The sequence below is a fragment of the Equus asinus genome, chromosome 16 (assembly GCF_041296235.1).
Source record: "Equus asinus isolate D_3611 breed Donkey chromosome 16, EquAss-T2T_v2, whole genome shotgun sequence".
NCBI lineage: Eukaryota > Metazoa > Chordata > Mammalia > Perissodactyla > Equidae > Equus > Equus asinus.
This window is the reverse complement of record NC_091805.1, coordinates 40,956,847-40,974,259: the sequence shown is the minus strand read 5'-3', so window position 1 is coordinate 40,974,259 and position 17,413 is coordinate 40,956,847. Positions and strand designations below refer to the sequence as shown.

The 17,413-nt window shown below is 38.1% G+C and overlaps 1 protein-coding gene across 1 annotated transcript in view; it reads left to right on the top strand.

The window, feature by feature from the left end:
- Positions 1 to 17,413, top strand: part of SLC25A24 (solute carrier family 25 member 24) — a 47,193-nt gene that overhangs the window by 12,023 nt on the left and 17,757 nt on the right. Inside the window, exons 2-5 of the mRNA XM_014835238.3 lie at positions 348 to 474; positions 4,290 to 4,377; positions 14,847 to 14,958; positions 16,985 to 17,143. Of these exons, the coding sequence (XP_014690724.3) occupies positions 348 to 474; positions 4,290 to 4,377; positions 14,847 to 14,958; positions 16,985 to 17,143 (486 nt within the window). The remainder of the gene's footprint in view (positions 1 to 347; positions 475 to 4,289; positions 4,378 to 14,846; positions 14,959 to 16,984; positions 17,144 to 17,413) is intronic.

Genomic DNA, 17,413 nt, shown 5'->3' with positions numbered 1-17,413 from the left:
TTTATTTATGTTTTGGGTGGCAGTGGGAGAGGGCTTACATGTAATATCAAATACCGTGATTTTTATTTCTTTCTCAAAAGTGATGATTTTGATATGACAGTAGTTTGATATGACAGCTTTTTATAAAGGTCATCTTCAGGAAAAGATTATTTAATTTTGCAAATCAAAGGGAAAAATAATATTTTAGATATTTAAATTTCATGCCCGGTCAAATGTTTGTCTTCTGGCTTGGGATTTATCAAATGCAAATGTTATAGGAAAACAGACAATTTGCTTGAAGTGTATGTGCAAATAATTTATGTTTTAGCCCATATAAAAATATCTCTATTTTTTTTTTTTTTTTGTAGAAAATTTTTACTACTGGTGATATCAACAAAGATGGGAAGCTGGATTTTGAAGAATTTATGAAGTACCTTAAAGACCATGAGAAAAAAATGAAATTGGCATTTAAGAGTTTGGACAAAAATAATGATGGTATGTCTTATTTTCTATTCATCACCAACTGTGAAGAAGCACTTCTCATACTTCCAAGTATCTAAAGCAATGTATATTTAGTCTCTCTTTTTTTAGATAATTATTACTACTGTTAGTAATTGCTTTTTTTAGTAATGTGATTTTTATATAGAATATTTTAATGAAGAAAACTTATAGACAGCTTTGCCCACTGAATTATAAACTGTGAATAGGGCTTTTTGTAAAATATTAGCTATGAGGAGCTGACCCCATGGCATAGTGGTTAATTTTGGCATGCTCTGCTTTGGTGGCCCAGGTTTGTGGGTTCAGATCCTAGGCATGGACCAACACCACTTTTCAGCCATGCTGTGGTGGTAACCCACATATAAAGTGGAGAAAGATTGGCACAGATGTTAGCTCAGGGCTCATCTTCCTCAGCTAAAAAAGAAGGAAAAAAGAGGAAGATTGGTAACATATGTTAGCTCAGGGCTAATCTTTCTCAGCAACAAAAAAAGAATATTAACTATGGAACATTATGCTGGTTTGACTTAAAGCTATGGGTTAAAAATAATTATGTTTCCTTCCTTGGCAAGACAGATTTATTTTTGTTCATGTGTAGGCATAAGAATTGTATATTCTAAAATTTAAAAAACTTTCAGATTCTCTTGCATTTCATAGTCTTTTTGAAAGAAGTAATTTAGAGAAGATACTCTCTGATCCTGAAAATTAGGGGAAAAAAATAGCAGATAGACATTTAAATATATTCCTTCTGATCGGGATTATGGTTTCTCAATTTAGGTTAATGGCTTGGAGTGAGAGTCCAATTGTGTAGAGCAGAAAGCGACGGCCACAGAAGGAGAAGGGGGGCATTACAAAACCCTTATCAGCAGAGGCAACCTTTAATAGGAAGAGAGAATTTATTTTAAACAATTGTAATGCAGCCTCAAACCCCTCCCCACATATGAGTGGTCAAGGCCATTCCATTCACAGACTTGTTATTGGAGAAACAAGTAAATAGATTGAGAGAAAATATGACTTATACCACAGGTGGGCAAACTTTTTTTGTAAAAGGCCAGATAGTAAACATTTTAGCTTCGTGGGCCCACTGGTCTTAGTTTCAGCAGCTCGTCTCTGCTGTCATAGCACAAAAACTCAACCGCCGTAGCGCAAAAACCAGCTGTATGTAAATGAATGAGCATGGTTGTGTGCCAATAAAACTTTATTCACAAAAGCAGGCAACAGGCCTTATTTGGCCAGAGGGTTCTAGTTTGCTGGCCTCTGGTTTATACTGAACATTCACTTCAGTTAGATTCAAGGCAACTGAACTCTTTCTAGATTCAAACAAACAACTAAACTCTTTGAATGGATTTGATGATCTTTCAAGTCTGTGACTCTCAGCCAGGAAGAGCTGAGTTGGTAGCAGAAAGTAGTGCTAGTGGAACGTCGTTACCTCCCGTAAACCTCACTTTCTATGCCTCAAGTCTAGCTTTAGTCCAATCTTCTAGCAAAACTCAGTTCTTACAATCAACTTCCTCCCTGCAAACTTTTATCCCACCTGGAACCCTCTACAGTTTAGTTGCAGGACGGGGCTGTCTGTATAGTGTTGGGTCGGGCAGCAGCTGGGAGATGGCGCCACCTCAGGATCATCTGCCAGATAAGTAGAGGTCGTTCATCCCAGTACATAGGTTGTGCACACATCACTTGTCCATTTCAGAAAGTTCTAAATGAGCTGAGAAAATAATTAAAGATGAAATTTTAATGATACATTTGTAGTAAAGGCATAGTTTCCCCGTGATTTATCTTGTTTGTATATTTTAAAACAGTTTCTCATTATAGGTTCATATTTTTGTTTATCAGACTTCCTTAAAGAAAAGCAAAAAGTCACATCCTCATTATTTGTGGGTTCTGTATCTGAGAACTTGCCTTCTTGCTAAAATTTAACCCCAAAAGCAACCCCAAATCAATACTCGCGGCACTTTTGCAGTCATTCATGGACGTGTACAGAGCAGCAACAACTTTCATTTGCTTCACGAGCACATTTCCAGCAGAGATAGAGCAAGGCTATGCTCTGTGCTGCTCTGTTTCTTGTGTGAGCTCTCCTACTGTTAACAAGTGTCCTTCTGCAGTATACTTAGTGCCATGTTTTTTGCATTTTTGTGCTTTTTTTGGGGTGATTTTGATGTTTAAAGTGGCTCCCAAGCATCGCGCGAAAGTGCTGTCTCTCATTCCTAAGTGCAGGAAGACTGTGATGTGCCTTCGGAAGAAAACACGTGTGTTAGATGAGCCTCATTCAGGCCTGCATTGTGCTGCTGTTGGCTGTCAGCTCACTGTTAATGAGTCAACAATATATGTATTAAATAGGGTGTCCTTGAACAGCAGCACACCCGGAACGAGGTTTTGTGTTGATTGGTTAATGAAAATGTTCTAACCAGAGACTCACAGGAACATAACCCTGTATTTCCCGTAGGAACAATGGTTCAGTATTTGGTAATTCAGGGTTAACAGTGACCTTCAAGAATGTAACTACCATGAATAATGAGAACTGACTGTATTTCCTTAAGGTGCAATTATAAAGGAGAGTTTTCAGAGTGGTAGTTAAGGAATTTCATTGCTGACAGAGAGATGCCTCTAACTGTCCTTACGTTGTCCAGAATCTCATGCTGCTCCTTTCCTCTCCCCAGGAGAATTCTCTCCAAGTTCTGTAATTTCTTCAAAGTCCTTCTCTTAAATGAAGTCTTTCCTCAGCCAGCCCTGATGACCTAGTGGTTAAAGTTCAGCACACTCCGCTTCGGCAGCCCAGGCGCAGGCGTGGAACCACACCACTTGTTTGTCAGTAGCCATGTCGTAGTGGCAGCTCACATAGAAGGACTAGAACAGGTTACAACTAGGATATACAACTATGCACTGGGGCTGTGGGGAGAAAAAAAAAGAAAAAGAGGAAGATTGGCAACAGATGTTAGCTCAGGGCAAATCTTTCCCAGCAAAAGAAAAAAAAAAATGAAGTTTTTCCTTTCACCACTAACAATAGTTTTTATCTTCTTCTTTTCCTGGAGAACTTTGCTGTTAATACTGGTTTGCCATCAGACCCTCTCTTATTTTGTTTTATTTCATCCTATTCCATGAATGTTAGTCTTAGGATCCTCATGAGTCTGTGAGCTTCTTGAGAGAAATACAGCATGGCTGACAGTCATTGCTTATATTTTCTCTTTCTTCCTCTCTTCGGATTCTTCTGTCTACAAACATGCTCTAATTTCTTTCATAATAATTTTCCCTCTTCTATCAGCCTACTATCCCTGCTGTCTTTATTTTTATTGCCAGTTTCCTCAAGAGAACAGTCCACACCCTTTGGCTCCATTTAGTCATTTTCCACTTCCTTTTAACACAGTGCACAGCATCGTTATGCATAATAAATGCCTAGTCCTTTACTTAAATGTAGAAATGCATGCTTTAAAAATTAATAGCTCCTAGTGTGATTGAATTCACCTCAAAGTCAGGGTATCTTGCTTTGACTCTCAGTTCTGCTGCTTCTTAATGTCATTACTTGGTAAGGCCACGTAAGCTCTCAGTCTCTTCTTTAGATGCAATATCATCATTTACCTACACGACTGTTAGGATTTCTGAATGACATAGTGTGTACATACTTGTTTAATGTATTTGCTAAATTTTGACTTGGTGTTGCAACATGTATTTAAGCAAATCTAGAACACCTAAGTTCAGAATTTTGCCTAATTAGTTCAAGAGTTTCGCTTATAAAATGAGGGATTTGAAAAATTCATGAATTCTAAGGTCCTTATCAGTTCTGAGTCTGAGTTTATGCTCTTTTTATTTTTTTGAAGGAAAAATTGAGGCTTCCGAAATTGTCCAGTCTCTCCAGATACTAGGTCTGACTATTTCTGAGCAACAAGCAGAGTTGATTCTTCAAAGGTAAGCTCTTCATCTTATTGACTTTCATTTTAATATCCTGCATTAGAGGTCTACGTTCGTAAGTGTGGCTTAGAATAGCTCTCTGTGCCTCGCCTTTCCTCAGTACGTACATTCAATGTCTTTCTTCTCTTTTTCTTCCTTTTCATTTTGTATGTACACATATGTCTGAAGTGTAAGAATGGGAAATGTAAGCTCAGATTGGACTCTCTTGCGAGGCCTCAAGGGGCCATGGAATGGCAGGAAGGTTTTAAATCTAGAGAAAAAAAGACTAAGAGTTTTAGTGCTGCTGTTTTTCCCATTTGGTTCTTAATATGATAGTGGAACTCATTGTTTCAAAATAAGGAGTCTAGCAGGTTCATCACAGTACTTAACCCATATGTGACTAGGTAAGAGGGAAATTCCAGAGCTCTCCTAGCTAACTGACAAAGAAACACTGATGCAGACTTTCAGAAAACAGAGACGCCAATTCGAACATTATTGCCAGGGTCATTAGTTCAACTATTTAATAAGTCAGACCTCTGCAGACTTAATGTTTTGTTTCACTGAATAGAGCAATAATCTCTGAAAGACTCTTTTCTTATAAACACACCATAGGAACTAATTTTTTTTTATGATAGAAAACAGAAAAGGGCTGTTATATTATATTAATATTCTTTTTTTTTTTTTTAAAGATTGGCACCTGAGCTAACAACTGTTGCCAATCTTCCTTTTTTTTCCTCTGCTTTTTCTCCCCAAATCCCCCCAGTACATAGTTGTATATTTTTAGTTGTGGGTCCTTCTAGTTGTGGCATGTGGGATGCCCCCTCGGTGTGGCCTGACGAGCAGTGCCATGTCTGCGCCCAGGATCCGAACCAGTGAATCCCTGGGCCACCGAAGCGGAGCACGTGAACTTAACCACTCGGCCACGGAGCCAGCCCCTATATTAATATTCCTGTGAGTGTTTTCAGTCTTCATTGTCTAAAGAGTTTCTTCTTAATGGCTTTATTATCGAACTTATCTTCTTTTGTATTTGTGCCAGTAGCATTTTCTTCCTTTCTAGCGGTTTAGAATTTCTTCTATAAGCAGCTGCTCAGTAGGAAGGCCCCAGGTCTCAGAGCTGAGCATGATGTTACTTTTGTTAACGGTGAGTAAGAAAGGCTTTCCTGAGGAAATGAAAAGCTGAAAAATGAAAAGGAGATAAACAGCATTTTGACGGTGAGATATGAGGCATGTAATATTCTGCTTCTAAAGTCACAGTCTTCCAGGAAAATGAGGGTTTTTCTCTGGTCCTTCCCGGGCAGAAATCATATTCCTGTATTCATTTTGATAGATTTAGGAATAATGCAAATTCCAAGCCCAAGCTCCAGAATGGACCATAGGTAATGCAGAGAGATGGATATTTAAAAGTAGCTATATAATTGTATATATAAATATTTTATGACAGCTTTATTGACATATCATTCACATACCATAAAATTCACTCTTTTGAAGTACAATTCAGTGGGTTTTAGTATATTCACAGAGTTGTCAGCCACCACCATTATATAATTTTGGAACATTTTTATCACCTCAGAAAGTAACCCTGTACCCATTAGCAGTCATTCCTTACTCCTCCCTTGCAAGCCCCCAGCAACTGCTGATCTATTTTCTTTCTCTATGGATTTATCTGTTCTGGACATTTCATAAAAATAGAACCATCCAATATGTGGCCTTTTGTGCCTGGCCAAAAGTTTTCACTTAGCACGATGTTTTCAGGGTAATCCATGTTGTAGCCTGTGTCAGTACTTCACTCCTTTTTTGGGCCAAGTCACACTCCATTGTAAGTGTGTACCACATTTTGTTTGTCCATTCATCAATAGATGGGCATTTGGGTTGTCTCTACTTTTTGGCAATTATGAATAATACTGCTATGAACATTTTTGTCCAAGTTTCTGTGTGACATATGTTTTCAATTCTCTTGGGTGTACACCTAGAGATGGAATAGCTGGATTATGTGATAACTCTATGTTTAATATTTTGAGGAACTGCCAGACAGTTTTCCAAAGTGGCTGCACCATTTTACAATCTTAGCAGCACTGTATGAGACATCCTCCCCAACATCTGTTACTTTCTATCTTTTGATTTTAACTATCTTTGTGAGTATTCACTGGTGTCCCATCATGGTTTTAATTTGTATTTCCTGATGGCCAATGAGTTGTGTATCCTTTTGCACTGTTGGGCTATTATTATTATTACCAGCATTTATATTTCTTCAGTAAAAATACCAGAATAGGTTTGTATTAGAAAAACCTCAGTTTCCCCTCCTTTGTGTCTCCTGTTACTCACAGGGAACACTTCACTTCTGGTACTTCTGGTCACCAAATGTGTGGGATTTTTTCCTCACAACAAGCAATTCTCTTCGACACCAGCTGGGTGTCCTACAGTTTAACTCAATTCTAACACTGTCTGCCTGGAGATAGTGTCAGATCCCACAGGTTAAAGGCTCAGTCCCACAAGACTGCCCCCCACCCCACTTCAGATGCCAATCGTAAGTAATAGGTCCCCAGGTCACCTACAACTTCTGTCTGATTTGGCTGCAAATTGGAGGTTCCCACGTTCCCCTCCCCCTTTGAACTGGATTAATTTGCTAGAGCTGCTCATGGAACTCAGGGAAACATTTACTTACATTTACCAGTTTATTAAGGGATCCGATAAAAGATACAGATAAATACCCAGATGATAAGATACATAGGGCGACGTCTGGGAGGGTCCTGAGTATAGAAGCTTCTGTCTTTGTGGAGTTAGAATGTGTTACCCTCCTGGTGTGAATGTATTCGCCAAACTGGAAGCTCCCCAAAACCTATGCTATTGGGATTTTTATGGAGGCTTCCTTACATAGACGTGATCAATCATTATCTCCATTTCCAGCCCTTCTCCCCTCTCTGGAGAAGTGGAGGGGCGGGGCTGAAAATTCCAAGCTTCTAATCATGGCCTGATCTTTCTAGTAACCAACCCCCATCCAGGAGCCATCCAGGAGCCCACCCAGGGTTGACTCATTGAATAAAGGATGCTCCTTGTGCTCTTATCACTAAGGAAGTTACAAGGGTTTTAGGAGCCCTGTGTCAGGGAGGAGGTCAAAAACAAACATTAGAACAAGATATCACCAGGAAATTTCAAGGGCTTTAAGGGCTCTGTGCCAGGAACAGGGGACAGAGACCAATTTATATATTTTCTATTGTCTCACCCTGTTGTAAAAGCAGAATGTGACTCGGGTGTTCAGTAGTGGACATCGTGGCTCTTCCCCTGAGTGCTCAGCCTCAGTGTGACTCATATACTCCAAGTGTCGGCTTGTTTGCTGCCATTTCACTGCCTCGTGGTGTCCCAAACCTGACTTCCTGGGAGAGCGACCTGAAAGGTGCTGACTGAAGCAGCTGTGGCTAGCTCATCAGGGCATGAGGTGGGAGTCCCTTGGTTGAAATATAGTCCTCTAGTTTGACTTTTTCAGTCAAAGATATGGGTGGGGCATAGCTGAAATAGACAGTCTCTCCCAAATATGTGTGCTGCATCTATCTTTATCTTTTGCTCTCAAGTAAAAATCCATTTTCCTTTTAGGCTTTCATCTCCATCCCTCTTTCCTCTCATTTTCTTATCTCTAGTGCTTTCTCCACGTTTATTGAGGACCTTGGCACCTGTCACACAGTCATTTTCTCTTTATCCTAAGTCCTAGGAAACTTGAGTGTTTGAGCTGGTGACTCATCTTTTGCCTTAGCTTTAGTGTTCCTCGGCTTCCACAACACCTGAGACTTTCATCTCCATTTGGCTTTGCAGCCCACTCCCTTTCAGGATTGTATCATAACTGGAAGCTGCTCCTCCTGGGAAGTGTTAAACAGCTGTATCTTACCTTCTGACCCTTCTTCTTCCAGATTTTACACTGCCTTGCTCCCACTGTACTTGCTTTTTGACTTACAGATCTCTGGCCACTTCGTTTCCACCAGTCCATCCATCTCTTCTTGATCGGATTCCTTCTTGCTTTCCCCCAGTCCTGAAGCATCCTACCAGTTGCTTTCTTTGCCCCAACATTTGGGCTATTAAATATTTCTAGAGAAAAAGAAAAATGTACAGATTAGTACCCCTGAAATGTACAGCCTTTATTCTCAACTGGACCTTTGGGTTGAAGCTTTGTGTATTTCTGTTCCTGGTCACCTGTGTCTTCCGTTCCCACAGTGACTATTCCAAATGTTTCCCCTTGTTATTCCAACCTCCTGCTCTCTTAGTGACTGGCCATTCTCTATAGCTTCAAAGAAGGTAAGATAGGCGTTGTTGAAATTTATTGACTATACTCTAGCCATGTTTCTTTCAATTCTTTGAATTCACCAAAGTCTTTTCCAACTTGGATGCTTGTACTTGAATACTTAAAGGACTGAAGCCCTCCTCCATCCTTTATTAGCCTTTAGTTCTCATCTCAAGGAGATCTAGCACCCAATCTAAATTAGCCCTCTCCCATCCTTTACAGCAGTTATTCTTTATTTATACAATTTGTTTCTCTGTTTCATGGCTCTTATGGATTGTAACCATGGGCTTGTTTCTATAGCTTAGTGGTTAGAAGTATAGTTTCTGAAGTTAGATGCCTGGGTTGGAATACTTAACTCTGCTTAGTGGCCCTGTGACCCAGGACAAAATACTTAGCCTCTTTCTGTGAATAAAATGGAGACGATATGAAGAACATAGGCTTGTTTTAAGGATTAAATGAGTTTACAGGTGAAGTGCTTAGAATGATGCCTGGCAAATGCTCAATGAATGTATTACTTGCTATATTTAATGCTGTTTTTCCCACCAAGCTGTAAGCTTTGAGGGCACAGACCATGTTTATCTTATTTTATGCCCAGCACTTTGCAATAGCGTGCCCTCAGAAAATCTTGAAGAGTGTGTTGAAGAATGAGTAGAAGTTATGCTAGTGTAAAAGGGCGGGAGGAAGGACATTGTAGGTAGAGGAAAGGACATGTGCAGACCGGAAGCATACCGACAGCATATTCGGGGAAGGAGTCAAGCGGTGTTTCTCAGGATGCCCTCTAACCACTGGTCGTCTGTCTCTTAGCTAGTGGTCTGTGGGCTCTTTTAGTGGTCCATTGGAAACAGCCATGAATATGACACTAATGACCAATTTGTGGGATTGAAGAAAAAGGACAACAGAAATACTAGATAATAATAGTATGTAAGTCTAAATAGGATAATTTGTTTTAAACAGTTCTAAGATTCTTATCTTATTTGGAGAGTGGGGTCAAATAATAATTTTAGATTTTGTTATATGTACGTGACCAAATTTCAAGGTAAACCACTAAAAGTACAGGAATTGAGTATATAACCAGGGAGGGAAGAAATAGAATAAGAAAATAAATAAACAAGCACAAAATTCAGACCATCCAACAAAGAGAAGAAAGGAAAAAAATTCAAAGAAAGAATGCAATAAACAGAAAGCGAAAGGTAAGATGGGAGAAATAAGGTCAAGTACAATAAAACCTCACCAAAATGTGCCCTGCAGTAATTAGGTCCTATTTTCCCTTCCCCTCCGTTCTCAAGTGGGGTGGGTTAAATAAAGTTAGTATCTTTCCTCAGGGGTGTGAGGTGGGAAAAGAGTAAGTTAGAAGGTAATTGCCTTCTGATCAGACAGGACTTTCTCAGTTGGGTGTACAATCTGATGGGTACATATAAATATCAGTATTTTCATACTAATATTTTTGGGACCGAATATACTGATTGAAAAATGTTATTAACCTCACAGTGACATGAAACTATATTAAATTTTTTATGATCCCTACTATGGTGAACTTTTAATGTATGTTAAAATAAAAATTAACATAAATTTTGTCAGAACCCAGATTATCAGATGAAAGAAAAAGTAAAACAAAAATCCTGCTAACTAAAAGACAGCTGAGATAGCTAAATTAATATCAGATATGATAATAAGGTAAAACACATTAATGAAAATAGAGTGTCATCACATTTTCAAATTCACCACAAAGACATAAAAAAGTTTTAAGCTGATTGATAGAATTCCAGGGATAAGTTGACAAATCCATCATGGCAGTGAGAGATTTTAACATACATCTTCCTGTATTTGATGGACAAGCAGGGAAAAAATATAGTCAAGACAGAGATTTAAATAAATATGAAGCCTGATGTAATGGTCATACAACAGAAGCTTGCACCAAAAAATTAGAAAAAAATTTTTTCTCAAGTTCTTATGGAAAATTTATAAAAATTGATTTCACAGTAGGCCATAAAGCCAGGCTCAACACATTTCAAAGAATTGGCATCACAAAGACTACCTTCTTTGTCCACTGTGTGTTAACTGAGAAGTCAGTAACAGGAATAATTTCTAAAAATTCCAATGGTTTTTGAAAATAGTATGCACTTCTTAATATCTCATGAGTCAAGATGAAATCATACATGGACATTCAAAGATACTTTGACTTGAAAAAAATGAAAATATCACATATTAAAATTGGATATATCTAAGGTGGTACTTCAGGGGAATGTTATAGCCTTAGGGCTGTAGCCGCCCCTGACACAGGAAGGGTTAATAGTCACTGGAAAAAGCTTGCCAACAAACTGTGACCCAGAGGTGAGAAGACCGATTAGCCAATGACGGGTAAGACCTCCGGGGGTGGGGGGGGGGGGTGGGTGGCAACCTAAGACAGGCGGCGGCTGCCTGGGGGCACAGATGGAGAAACGATATCGATATCGGGAGCAGGCGGGACTGTTGCCTAAGAGACCTTGCCTGCTCCGAGATAAAAATATATGAGCACAGCAATAACATGATAATATCAAAACAGAGGCCAAGGGAGGGCTCCTTGAGAAATCACTAAGAATTCTTGGCATTCGCTAGTTACTTCATCCAGAACACCTGTGTATGTTTAACAGCTGTAAGCTATGTATATATTGAAACGCTGGTTATAATAAACTCAGAGTGGCCATCAGCCCTCTCCGCATCTATCCTGTTGTGTACATTGGGTTGCAACACTGACAAGGGCTTGTATTAGAAAAGGATTAAGGCTGAAAATTAAAGTGCTAATTTAAGGGGAGAAACCAGAATAACCTCAAAGAAGATGGAAGGGAGATAATTAGGACATTGGTGGAAATAGAAAGCAGAGATACAGTAATAGGATCAACAAAGCCAAGCATTGGTTGCTGGAAAAGACAAACTTCTGGAGAGATTGATGAAGAAAAAAGAGAAATGAGATGTAAATCAGTGATGTTCAACTGCAGATACACACATCAGAAAAGTTTCAAAGATATGAAATATTTTGTATAACTTTATGCCAATAAATTTGAAAACATAGAAATAGATTTTATAAAAATATAATTTATGAAAACTAAATCAAGAAGAAATAGCCAGTAGTACTCAAGCAAAGATATTGCATCAGTAATTAACAATTTTCCATAAAGAAAACTTTAGCACCAGGTGGTTCTTACAAACTGTCAAAGAACAGACTTACAAATATTTGTAGAGTGCAGAAGTACACTATCCAATCCATTCTGTGAGGTTATTATAATCATAACACCAAAGGCAAATAATGAAAGAGGAAAATTACAAGCCAATACCATTTGTGACATAAATGTAAATGTATATTTTTTTTGGTGAGGAAGATTGGCCCTGAGCTAATGTCTGTACCAATCTTCCTCGATTTTATATGTGGGATGCCACCACAGCATGGCTTGATGAGTGGTGTGCAGGTCCCCACCCGGGATCCGAACCTGTGAACCCTGAGCCACTGAAGTGGAGCGCGTGAACTTAACCACTACACCACCATGCCAGCCCCCAAATATTTTAAAGAAAATATTGGCAAACTGAATTATCTGTATAAAAAGCATAATACACCACAATCAATACTTTTAAAAGAGCAACTTAAAAAATTTCATTAGAAGACTCAGTACAGAAAAGATGTACCTTCTCTCCAAATTGAAGATAATGATTCAGTGCCATTGAATAAAAAAAACCTACAGTTTTTTTGGAGGAAGATGTCAAGCTGAGCTTCAAATTTTTATCAAAGAGCAAAGGCCCAAGAATAATCAAGACATTCTTGAAGAGCTGTACAAAGTTGGCGACCTGCCCTATCAGATATCGAGTTGTTATTAAGCTGTAATTAAGACAGTGGTATTGCTACACAAAGAGACGAGTTGAAACTTAGAACATGATATCCCAGAAACAGACACACAAGAGAAATGGCTTTGCAAATCACTGGGTGAAGGAGAGACTAGGTAATAAATAGGGCTGGTGCACCTGGTTATTAATGCAGACAAAAGTGAAGTTGGATACCTGCCTCACACCATACACAAAGATCGACCTAAATGTGAAAGTTAAATTATAATACTTTTAGGGTAAAAAAAGGAAATGTCTTTATCTCAGTGTAGGGAAGAATTAAAAAAAAACACACACAAAAGGCAGTAGCCATAAATGAAATGGTTGATAAATTCAGCTATATTAAAATCAAGAACATCTGTTATTCATGGACACCATAAACAAAGTGAAAAGACAAAGACAAAGTATTTGCTAATTTATAACTTTAAGGATTAAAATTAACTATATAAAGAACTATACTTATGTAAGCAAAAGACACACAACCCATTAGAATAAGGGGGAAAAGACACCAACAGGCACACACCTTCACACAGGAGGAAGCATGAATAGCAAATGAATATGGTAAGAGAAGTTTAACTTCAGAAGAGGAATGCAATTTAAACCCATAGTGAGACTATCTTACTTAAGAAGTTTGTCAATACTAAGTGTTTTGTGGTTTTAAGCTACAGAATGTGCAATTCATTTATTCATTAAATAAATATTTAATCTGTGCCAGGCATTATTCTAGACCCTTTGGTCATATTAGTGAAGAAAATCAACAAAATCCTTGCCTTGTGGAGGATGCTTATGCATGTGTGTGTGGGAGGTTGGGCGGTGGGGTCAGACAATAAATAATTGCATTATAATAGAAAATATTGGTAAAAATAGAGTGATAGTTATTGCAACCCAGAATAATATTATAAACATAAGTAGTAAACAGGACTTGCATGCAAATATGGAATGTTAATACCTGTGTGCTGGGACAAATGAAAGTTTAAGTGTGATTTCACGTATGCAGATCAAAATTAAAAGTGGCACTAGAAAACACGATAATATCTAAAAATTGCATTTGATTTGACTGCCATCTTTATGCATTATTTTCACACAAATCATAGAATTAATATAAAATTTGGTGGAGACACTGAAGTGTTTTTTCAGAGACATTCGTTAATTCAACAAATAAATGAGCACTTTGCTTGTGCCAGCCACTGCAGGTGCTGGGTATACAGACAGGAACAAAACAGTCAGAATCCTGGCATGGTTCAGAGTTGATCTTAGGAAAAAACAGATACAAATGGCCCTACTGCCAAGTAACTTGTAAAACAAGCAAAAAGTTAATGAAAAATATTCAAGTCTACAGTATATTAATTTTAAATGTTAAAGATGAGGTACTAGGATTTCTTAAGACTCAAAAAAGGCCCAATCGCCAAATTTGGTTTTTTTATAATCACTGCTGATTTTCTTAGCTTGCAGGAAGTTGGAGAAGGAAGTTGATAGCAGATTTTGAGTATATTCCAAAAATCATATCCAAGTGTTACAACAGAACATTAAGAAAAATCTTCCTGAGCCAGTGCATGAAAAAATGCATCATAAATCCATTCATTACTACCTCCCAGTATTTTATCTTCCAGCTTTTGTGTTTGATAGCTCGTTGACTTAGAGTTTGACAGCATGCCAAAAGTAGTCTTTAGTGAGATCTCTGTGTAATTTTGGGGTCCATTTTTTTTTTTAAAGATTGGCACCTGAGCCAAAAACTGTTGCCAATCTTTTTTTTTTTTTCCTGCTTTTTCTCCCCAAATCCACCTAGTACATAGTTGTATATTTTAGTTGGGTCCTTCTAGTTGTGCCATGTGGGATGCTGCCTCAGCATGGCCTGTTGAGCAGTGCAGTGTTCATGCCCAGGATCCGAACTGGTGAAACCCTGGGCCACCAAAGCAGAGCACGCGAACTTAACCACTCGGCCATGGGGCTGGCCCCTGGGGTCCATTTTTATCTAAATGATTATCTAACTGACCATCAAATGCTTGCTGCCATTTCCCACAAACTATTATTGTAAATTGAGATTTTTTAATTTAATAAGAATATTAAGTTGGAAAAGAAACTGTCATTCTGAAAAATGGCCGATAATGTAAGTTTTATTTATAAATTTTTTGTTCTTTTTTTGTTTTTTTCCTGAGAAAGATTAGCCCTGTGCTAACTTCTGTTGCCAGTTTTCCTCCACTTTATATGTGGGTTGTTGCCACAGCATGGCTGACAAGTGGTGTAGGTTCACGCCTGGGATCTGAACCCATGAGCCATGGGCCACCGAAGTGGAGTCTACTGAACTTAGCCACTACGCTGTGGGGACTGGCCCCCTTGTTTCGTTCTTTAATCAGCTTCTTTTTATTTTCAGCATTGATGCTGATGGAACGATGACAGTAGACTGGAATGAATGGAGGGACTATTTCTTATTTAATCCTGTGACAGACATTGAGGAAATTATCCGTTTCTGGAAACATTCTACTGTAAGTATGCTTTTTGTATTAATTTATACTTATTTGGAGCTGTAAGCCATAGGTATAGTTATCATCCGAAAACACTCTAACACTTAGGGGCCAGGGTGCCCAAGTCCCAGTAGCTCCTAACTTGTAGAGTTCTGCTTATTGTATTAGGTGTGTATTCAGAGTATCTTAGAAAACCCCAAGACTACATGAACACTGCAGATATAGTACCTGTTTTTGCTGTTCTCAAAGCTTGGAACAGGTACTGTCTTCCAAAAATCTTACAAAGATAAGCTGCCCAGCTTTTATTGGCCTTTAAGTATGCTGCCATAGGGAAGTGTAGAAGTCATAGAATTTCACTTTGTATTGATATTATATTGCCCCATCTCAGCACCTCATGATTGCTGAGGGTCTCTTTCCTTGGCCATTGATGATGGCCAAAGACCCCTCCTAAAACTTTTGCTTGTTTAGTCAATTGCCTGGATTTGTCTCTGGCATGAGGTACTTAGAATAATAATCATTGAAGGTTAAAAATCTTTAGCTTATCTGCTCAGCCTTTCACACCTGTCTGTTTGTATTCCTCAAAACTTTCAAATTTTAATGAAACTTCATTAATATTCTGCTAAAGTACACTGGTATAAATGAAGTTCAGTTTATTGTGTAATCTGCTCCTGAAACCAAGGAAAGCTCTTTGAGGGAATTTTTATTTTCCTAATGGGCTTGCCTTCTTTATTTATTTGTGGATTTCAGTAAATTTTATATCAATTAAATGAAGCCTAGACTTCACAGGGCCACTAGTAACAATGCCTAAACTTACATGGAGCATTGTAGAATTATTGGTGATTAATGTCTTTTCAACTATGCGTATAAAATAATACTATGTTATTTTAGTTGCCCATATAAATTTTATACTCATGTGAAGTTGCATTTACGTAATCAAATTCTTACTGTATCTTTGGCGATAGTAACAGTTGAGGCTACAATCATGTATCTATTTCGTTGACAGTAAAATGAAGAGAAAGAGTTACTATGATAGCATAGCTCCTGAGCCCTACACTCTTACCTATAAAATGTTACATCAGAATCATTTAAATAATAAAGTTATAAAAATATTATCATTATAAAACTTTGTTTCTCTCAAGCTATATTTGTGATCTATGGGAATGCTTAGAATAGATTGGAGGATGGATCATTTTAAACAACTCCTCCCTGTTAGCTAACTTTTATATAGAATCTATTATGTGTTTTAAATGACAAGTCAGATTTAGAAAAATATTTATAGAGGGGCCGGCCCGTAGTGCAGCGGTTAAGTGTGCATGTTCTGCTTCTTGGCGCCCCGGGGTTCGCCGGTTTGGATCCCGGGTGCGGACATGACACCGCTTGGCAAAAGCCATGCTGTGGTAGGCGTCCCACGTATAAAGCAGAGGAAGATGGGCACGGATGTTAGCTCAGGGTCAGTCTTCCTCAGCAAAAAGAGGAGGATTGGCAATAGTTAGCTCAGGGCTAATCTTCCTCAAAAAAAAAAAAAATTTATAGGCAATCTATATAAGAAATGACTTTGGGGGTATTCACATACTTAGTTTTTATTTAATTTTTATTTACATATTTAAAGCATATATCATGGTACAAACTGTAACGTGGATATAATTTTGAGATAAAGGGAGTATCTTTGAAGAATTGAAAAACTAATTTCTTTCTGTAGCTAAAAGGATTCACTACATCTGGTAAAATGCTGCCCTTTCATTCTGACATAGATCAAAAGGAGAAAAGTTACTCTGAATCTATTAAGAAAGAAAGTTGTCATTGTTGGTTTTGTAAATTTGTAATTACTGTTAATTTTCATTTCTTGTGAACGGATACTGTACTTCATTTAGTGTGATAGGCTATTTATAATCACTTATATGCTCAGATTCTTTCAGTATACTTTCTAAGGAATGAAGCTGATCTTAACTATAAAACAACATGTGATTTTTCTTTGAAACAAACCAACCTTCTGGAATGATCTATCTTTAATTAAAGGGGCATGGGGATCGTTTTTCCATTTTAACAGGGTATTGACATAGGAGATAGTTTAACTATTCCGGATGAATTCACGGAAGATGAAAAAAAGTCTGGACAGTGGTGGAGGCAGCTTTTGGCAGGAGGTGTTGCTGGCGCTGTCTCCCGGACCAGCACCGCCCCGTTGGACCGGCTGAAAGTCATGATGCAGGTGAACCTCATGATCGTCTGTCTGAGTTTGTCCTAAATATTCTGAACAGTGAAAAATATGGTGCTTTGAAAAAGAAATTGTAAAATTTCTCAGTAATAGTCTTTCATACCTTTAAAACAAATCTCTATTTTATTGCTTTTAACCCTAAATTCAGTCCGTGTAGGTATTTCAGTTTCTACCAAATCTTAAATTGTTGGTCCATGTGTGTGATGAACTTTTAATCTTTGGCCTTCTGTAACCATTCAGATGTTTAATTAGGAAAAAAATGCT